Source organism: Papio anubis, chromosome 2, assembly GCF_008728515.1.
Source record: "Papio anubis isolate 15944 chromosome 2, Panubis1.0, whole genome shotgun sequence".
In the NCBI taxonomy this organism is placed as follows: domain Eukaryota; kingdom Metazoa; phylum Chordata; class Mammalia; order Primates; family Cercopithecidae; genus Papio; species Papio anubis.
In genome coordinates, this window is record NC_044977.1 from 101,853,838 (window position 1) to 101,862,212 (window position 8,375).

Genomic DNA, 8,375 nt, shown 5'->3' on the forward strand with positions numbered 1-8,375 from the left:
GGGAAATTAATTGAACACCAAATCACATGGTGCAAAGCAGAAATGAGCTCAGAGAAAGAACAGATTACTATGAGCTTGATCAGCCCAAGAAATATTCATAGAGGAGGTAAATCTTAAATGATAGGCCTCCTCCAGTTGTTGTTGAATTGGCACTTGATAAATTTTACATCTTTCCGGGTTGACTTCCCAATTAAGGTATGAATTAAACTTCCTTGGCACAATTGAGGAGTCAGTGAAGTATATCATCAGCTAGCTCTCTTTAGTCATTAGGTGACAGCAGAGCGTTCTGCTGCCCATAACCCCTAATAGACCCCTAGTGACCTTAGAGGACACTCAAGGTCATTAGGGTCATCGGCACTCAAAGACTGCCCATGACCCCTAACGACCCTAGAAGACTCTCAAAGCAAGAACGAGGCCATGTCTACACAAGGCAAGTATGTTCCAACCATTCTATAATGTTTAGGCCAAAATGTGAGTTGTCTTAAATCCTTGCATCACTTGCCTGCAGAGCAGACAATGGAAGAACAGGGCAACATTTTAGGTCACATATTCAGCTGTTTGATCAAACCTTTGAAATGACATTTATGGGGTTTGCAGCAACAGAGAAAGTATCTCCAAATTGTGTTCCCTTGAGCTTTTTGAGTTTGGGTCTCAGAAGTCCTTGGAATGAGGATGACAAATAAGAACAATCCATAGGCAGCTTCAGCCTAAAGTTGGGCATTCCAATGCTACCATTTCCCTCGAGCCCTATATACACTGTGGCTCTTTCAGCAGATAAACTGTCCTCACCTGTAGTAGGGCTGTATTTAAATTCTTCTACACAAATAAGGACCTGTCCCTTTTAAGGAACTTTGGGATTGGGGATTCTACAATTTCCACTGGCAGCTCAGGCTCAAGGCAACCTTCTGTAGCAGAAATCTCTCCTTGCACTCTAGTCTAAAAGACTCAAGCTGTAGTTTATCTGTTTTACATTCTATATTCTATATATTCAATACATATGGAAACCTGTTGTATTTATTCTTCCTGAGTGGCTTTAAAAACCCAACATAGATAATACACTTCAAGTACATAACTCACAAAATAGGCTTTCATAAACTGCATTCCTTTCCTTAGTTGTCTCTAATATTTTAGACATCTGATCCCATCTAAAATTGTATGGCCCTTGGAAACTATTTTCTGAATTAAGACACAGATAAGTATTTTCCCTGATAGTGGTAAAAGAAATTCTTAGTTTTGTACATGAGCTACAAAGTGTTGATAAAAAGTTGGCCCCCGTAGGATTCTGAGGCAGGAGACAGGTTGGAGCTGAAACCAGTGTGCCTTCTGGAAACTTATTGACTTTTCTCCTTCTTCTGAGGTACAATGATTTCTACCTTGGAAAGTCAGGAGTACATTCCTTTCCCTCCGACGCTCTTCAGAATTGTCCGCTTGGCTCGGATTGGCCGAATCCTGAGGCTTGTCCGGGCTGCACGAGGAATCAGGACTCTCCTCTTTGCTCTGATGATGTCGCTCCCTTCTCTGTTCAACATTGGTCTTCTACTCTTTCTGATTATGTTTATCTATGCCATTTTGGGTATGAACTGGTTTTCCAAAGTGAATCCAGAGTCTGGAATTGATGATATATTCAACTTCGAGACTTTTGCCGGAAGCATGCTGTGTCTCTTCCAGATAAGCACATCAGCAGGTTGGGATTCCCTGCTCAGCCCCATGCTGCGATCAAAAGAATCATGTAACTCCTCCTCAGAAAACTGCCACCTCCCTGGCATAGCCACATCCTACTTTGTCAGTTACATTATCATCTCCTTTCTCATTGTTGTCAACATGTACATTGCTGTGATTTTAGAGAACTTCAATACAGCCACTGAAGAAAGTGAGGACCCTTTGGGCGAAGATGACTTTGACATATTTTATGAAGTGTGGGAAAAGTTTGACCCAGAAGCAACACAATTTATCGAATATTCTGCCCTTTCTGACTTTGCTGATGCCTTGCCTGAGCCTTTGCGTGTGGCAAAGCCAAATAAATATCAATTTCTAGTAATGGACTTGCCCATGGTGAGTGGAGATCGCCTCCACTGCATGGATATTCTTTTCGCCTTCACCGCTAGGGTACTTGGTGGGTCTGATGGCCTGGATAGCATGAAAGCAATGATGGAAGAGAAGTTCATGGAAACCAATCCTCTCAAGAAGTTGTATGAACCCATAGTCACCACCACCAAGAGAAAGGAAGAGGAAAGATGTGCTGCAGTTATTCAAAAGGCCTTTCGAAAGTACATGATGAAGGTGACCAAGGGTGACCAAGGTGACCAAAGTGACTTGGAAAACAGGCCTCATTCACCACTCCAGACTCTTTGCAATGGAGACTTACCTAGCTTTGGGGTGGTCAAGGGCAAGGTCCACTATGACTGAGCCCTCACCTCCACGCTTACCTCACAGCTTCACAGCCTTGCCTCCAGCCTCTGAGCTCCAGGGGTCGGCAACTTAGTGTATGAACAGGTAGTGGATTCACCAAATTAGCCATTCCATTTTCTTTTCTGGCTAAAAGAAGTGATATTTCAATTTCATTTTAAATGATACAGAGATATAAGATAAAGCTGCCTGACAACCACTGGTACTATTTTAATAAGGAAGAAGACACCAGGAAGGACTGTAAAAGGACATACCAATGTTAGGATTGGAATAGTTCAGGCCGGGTGCAGTGTCTCATACCTGTAATCCCAGCACTTTGAGACGCTGAAGCGAGCAGATCATGAGGCCAAGAGATTGAGACCATCCTGGCCAACATGATGAAACCCCATCTCTTCCAAAAAATACAAAAATTAGCTGGACATGGTGGCGTGCACCTGTACTCCCAGCTACTCGGGAGGCTGAGGCAGGAGAATCGCTTAGACCTGGGAGATGGAGGTTGCAGTGAGTCAAGATCGTGCTGCTGCACTCCAGCCTGGTGACAGAGTGAGACTCTGTCTCAAAAGAAAAACAAAAAAAAGGGGAAAAAAAGAAACATGGTTGAAACATGGTTCAAATTATATCTAAACAAAAAAGAATAAGACACAAAAAACACATTAAAATTTTAAGTTGTATTTTCTATGTTTCTAGGTACATCATTTTTGTTTGATATTTTCCTGATGCAAGTATGTGGTTTATCACCTGTAGCTCTTTTGCATGCTAAATGAAAATTCAAAACTTGCCAATAAATGAATAGCTTATTGCAGATATTTTTTACCAACATTAATTATTTTGGGTTTGTTTAAGACCTAGAGGCACAATCTTGACTTGTCAATTACTACCCTTTCACAAGTTACTGTCATACATATATATATTTTTTTCAATATAATTTTCTGTTTGTGTTTCTTTCAGATAGTACACTAATATTCCCCTTTTGTTCAGTGGTTGTGTGAGTAGTGGTTTAAATGTGGTGCTTTGCTTGCAATTAAAGACTAGAGCCAGTGGTGTATCCGACAAGTGTTTTAACAACTGGCTCTTCAGGAAAAAAGAAAGCCATGCTTTGTAGCATTCACTAATCTCTGTGGTGTGAGTACTCCCATTATGACTGATTTCGAGCTATCAACATAATGTTACTGGACGTGGAGTTGAGAAGAGATGCTCGTAATAAGTTCTTGAGAGCTGGCTCAAGCTGACTGCAGCACATCACTTGCTGAAACTGATAAGAGCCCCCCACTTGACGGGTTAAAATATTTGCAGTGGGCACCTGGGGGAGAGAGAGTACCCTCTTAGCAACACCTGGGGCACAGGGTGAGAGATCCATAGACATTCTGCTTAACCAGTGATCTTAGCCATTTGATGAGCCCTACATACAGTTTTGGCTGAATGTCTGTTTCAAAGAAACACCCAGACCTATCAAAAGGGCTTGGGAGCAGGAGGAGCCCGGGAGTTCCCTAAAAACTGGAGATACCAAGAGGTCAAACAGGCATTAGGCTTTCAGTCCCCCAAAAGACTGGGCGAGGGACAAAGAACCTACATTGTGATCATTGAGGAGTGGAGGAAAACCTCATAGAAATAGCCCTGGGATCCTGTATCTCAGACAGGTGAGAAGAACTGATGTGTCTGTCAGCAGCCTGCAGTCTGAGGTCGGGGCCTCTGACCTGCCCCACATTGCCCAGCAAAGGGAAGGGCAGCACTGGATCCTGTGGTGGGCTGAGAGGTGATTATTTTCAGTGTGTAAGATCTTACCATGACTTGATGTATTCATTTCAAGGATCTGAGTTTTGTAGGCAGCCTTGTGCTCTGAAGCATTGGTAAAAATAGTGATAATATCATTATCTAATATTTATTTAGTGGTTGCTGTGCATCAGGCACTGGCTAAGCATTTGCCATGAATGATCTCATTTGTACCTCATACCAACTCAATGAGGAAGACATACCCCATTTAACAAGGAGAAAACTGAGACTCAGAGAGGTTGAGTGACCTGCATACAATCATGCACCTGGTGGAGCCTGAGCCTGTGTGCCACGCTGGGAAGGGGAAGTGGGTGGGCTCAGGACCAGGGAAGGTTTGAGATGGGCTACCAGGGCTCCTGTGCAGGACTGGGAGGGCCTCATGGAAATCACTAGTTACAAAGTCATGGCTACATTCTCCTTAAGGTACTGGGAATAACCTATGGGTCCTTTTTAAAAAGCTCTGATTATGAACTTTAGGTGTTTTATAGATTCCCTATCAAGTTTTCAAAAAAAAAAAAAAAGATGGCTGGTCATCATTTCAAGAAGGGTACCTTTTGGGTAGAGGTAGGGAGAGGATCTGGAAGGATATGGTCTTGCCCATTCCAGGCTACCATGCAGGAGCTTGAATGTGATCTGTTTTGTATATAAGCCTCACCCTCAGAACATGTGGAACAAAGTAAAAACAATAATAAAACAAGCTTCACCCTCCTCCCTTTCATACACACCTGTATACCCTGACATGCTTCTGTTTAACCAGGGCTGGTTTCTTGGAGCCACCTCCTAGGGAGAGAACAAGATCTGCTTAGCTTTATCAAGAGGTTGGACCACTCTACCTTCACTAGATGGCAGCAAATGTCCAACATGATCTTTTCAGAGAGGGCTGCACATCATCTGTACGCAGGCCTGGCACTTAGAAAGCCACAGGGTTGAAGGGAGAAGAGCCCTTAGATAGACCTTAGATAATAGTGAATTATCTAAACGGTGATAGAAAGCTCATAGTAATATCCCTAGAAATATTGCTCACTGTGAGAGGATCCAGGACACCCTCAGGAGGCAGAGATGTTGGTGTGAGCTCTGTTTCCCTGGGACATACTGATTTTCCACTGCAAGCAGCCCTCCAGGCACACAAATCCAGTCCCCTTACTCTCTGAGTTTTCTTTTCTCCAGGTAGATCAGCCCCCTGCAATTCAATGGGCAGACATGTTCCAAGGATGAATGCAGTGTTTTGTGTAAACTGCTTCTAACCAAATAGACTATAGGATTATAATCTCAAGAGCATATTTGCTGTTTGGCAGGAGAATTAGATGAGTGTCCATGCAATAATAATGCAATACAACATAACAAGTGCCATAAACAAGAAACATGCCTCTGCTCTGAGGACGTGAATGAAGCAAGCTCACAGAAAGTCTTCCTGAGAGAGGAGCATCTGAGATGGATGCACTTAACTGGGGTGTAGGATTTTGAAAGGCAAACCTGGGTTTGGAGGGCATTTAAAGTTGGGGAGACAGCACAGGCAGCTTGATGGCAATTAGGAAGTGTGAGGAAGTATGAATTACCCAGTTGACTGGACATGGAGTATAGGGAGTGAAGCAGCAGCTACTGAATCTTAGACACAGACATTTGTGGAGAGCCTCAAATGCCAGAGTGAGGAATTCTAGCGTATTTAGAAAATAAGAAGGCATTAAAGGTATTTTAGCAGGGAAGAAAAATAACTGGATAGAATGTGCAAGGTGGAATGGAGGAAAACAAGATCTGATCCTCGTGGGGGAGAGGCACTGAGCCAGGAAGGAGGTAAGGGCAATGTGATGTGATTCCAAGATGCTTGTGCCCACTGCCTGACCATCAGGGAGGACAAGATAGATGGCAGTAAAGGATACGAAGTTAATAGCATAGGAGGAACAAGGGTTTGAGTTTTTTTGTTTGTTTGTTTTAATGGCTAATGAGGAAGAAAATCTAAAACGTAATTCAATTTTAAATATTTTGAAAGTTTAAGATCTCAGGTCTAACTGACAATGCCCAGCCAAGACTTGAACTTGAGGACAAGGTGTGGACAAGAGTCTTCGGTGCAAAGGTGATGTCTGAAACCCCAGGAGCAGATGACATCATGGGAGAGAGAGTATACCCAGCTCTAGAAGCAGGCAGGGTACTTGCCCTGAGGGTATGTTTTCAGGGAATGACGGTGAAGAGGAGTGAGACAGTCCAGAGAAGAATGTGGGATAGCAGGTGACAGTAAATACCGTGACTTGTATTGGGGGAAGAGAGCAGGCTTCATTGGAGAAATTCAGTCAACAAGGTGAGATACACAGTCCCACCTTTTCATCCCTTCTACCAAACAGCATGCAGGATCCAGGAAACAATCCCACCACTTATTGCTCTACCTTTTTGTAGGGCGAAGATGAGAGCTTGCCTTATAAACAACTGGGCCAGGGAGCCAGCTATTCCAGGGAGCAGTCTTGGAATGTCAGTTACTAACACCCAATGCCCTTGGGGAACTGAAATTCTGTATAGCTCCTCCTACTCAAGGAGGGGAAGCCACTGATCCCAGATTGCTTGTTGCCTGGCAACCCAGATAGAACCTCCAGGGTCGTTGAATGGGCAATCTTGTCCCTTGATACACAAGGAGTAATCAAAGTGGCACTGAGAAAACAAGAGCTAACATTTATTGAGTGCTTACTCTGGGCCAGGTAGTCACTTTACCAGCATTACTTCTTCACATCTCTATTAGGTAGAAACTATTTGTAATCTTCATTATATAGACGAAGAAACTGAGGCATGTAGAGGAAATAAGAGGCTTCTTTGAGAGCCAGTAGGAGGTTTTTTCAGGATTCAAACCCAAGCATTCTGGCTCTAGGTCTCAAGCTATCAATGCTATACTGCACTGCCTCTCAGACAAAAAGAGACAACGTGCTTGATGTTAAACAGAAGGTACGGAGTTTTCTTGGTAGTGTCTGTGAACATTTTGCATTTATTTCTTTTTCTCTCAAGATAATGCATGTTTTTAAAGTTATCTTTACAATGTGGAAACTCACACTGGGGAGATGCTGTGCTCCCTCTCCAAATTTAATATACTCAGTTCTGTCGATGTATTTGGTCCCCTAATATTTTGACAGAGCTTCCATCCTTTTTCCATTCTCTCCTTCTTCTCCAGGCAAACTATGGTTAATCTATCTCTTCTAAAACCGGGTGCCCAGGGGGCAATGGAACATCTTTTCCTTTTGGCCAATAGACTTCTATTAATATAGACTACAATTATACTAGTCAGACTGTAGTTCTACCAAGAGGTATCCCGGGGGTACTAATTTAGCTTCCGTTAATCCACACCAATCCCCCAACTTAAGACACTCTGAATGAGCATACAGGCTAAGTAAAAACACTGTGTCAGTGGTGCCAATGCAGCTTCAAGTTCCCCTGCCCCATTTCCGTACTCTAAGTTCTTCCTATATTTTAAGTATAGGAGGTATATTGGAGCTATAGGACTACAGGAAATACACCTGGAGCCAAATCACACCGATGGCTCATATTCTATTGATTCATGAGTCCTAGTTAGACTTCTAAAGAGTTTTTCTCCTAAATTAGTGTTTTAAAGAGCAATACTTGAAAAACATTGCTTTGGATCTAAATGAAGGTCTCAGTAAGGTTCTGGATCATCCATTTTCACATTGAAGTTTGAAAAGAGAGGTTTCTACTATTCCATTGGAGGGCAGCAGAGCCTCAAGGGATGGACCACCAATCATGGGAGACATCAAGTGAGGGAAATGCCGGGCCTGGAGTTGAGAGTGACCACTCTAGGACTGGGTGAAAATATAAAAAGGTACAGGAGACTTGAACAAAACTATCAGCCAACTTGCTCTAATTGATTTTTATAGAACTCAGTAAGAATAAAAAATACACATTATTTTTAAGTACTTATAGAATATTTACCAAGATAGGACCATCAAATGTCTCAATAAATTTAAAATATTCAAATCATAAAAATATGCTGTCAGATTACAATGGAATTGAATTATAAATCTATAACAGAAAGATACCTGAAAAATCCCGAAAACTGGAAACTAAAAACATGCTCCTAAATAGAAGATATTGAATAATAAAGAGAGAAATTAATGAAATGGAATGCAGAAAAATCAGAGAGAGAGTCAATAAAACCAAAAGCTGGCTCTTTGGGCTGATCAATAAAACTGAAAAATTTCTAGCTAAAA

General features: G+C 42.3%; 1 protein-coding gene across 1 annotated transcript in view; it reads left to right on the plus strand.

The window, feature by feature from the left end:
• The window catches only part of SCN11A (sodium voltage-gated channel alpha subunit 11), a 116,034-nt gene extending 107,956 nt beyond the window's left edge, over positions 1-8,078 (plus strand). Inside the window, exon 26 of the mRNA XM_003894659.5 lies at positions 1,358-8,078. Coding sequence (XP_003894708.2) covers positions 1,358-2,406 — 1,049 coding nt within the window. The 3' untranslated portion in view covers positions 2,407-8,078. The remainder of the gene's footprint in view (positions 1-1,357) is intronic.
• The last annotated feature ends 297 nt before the right edge of the window (positions 8,079-8,375 follow it).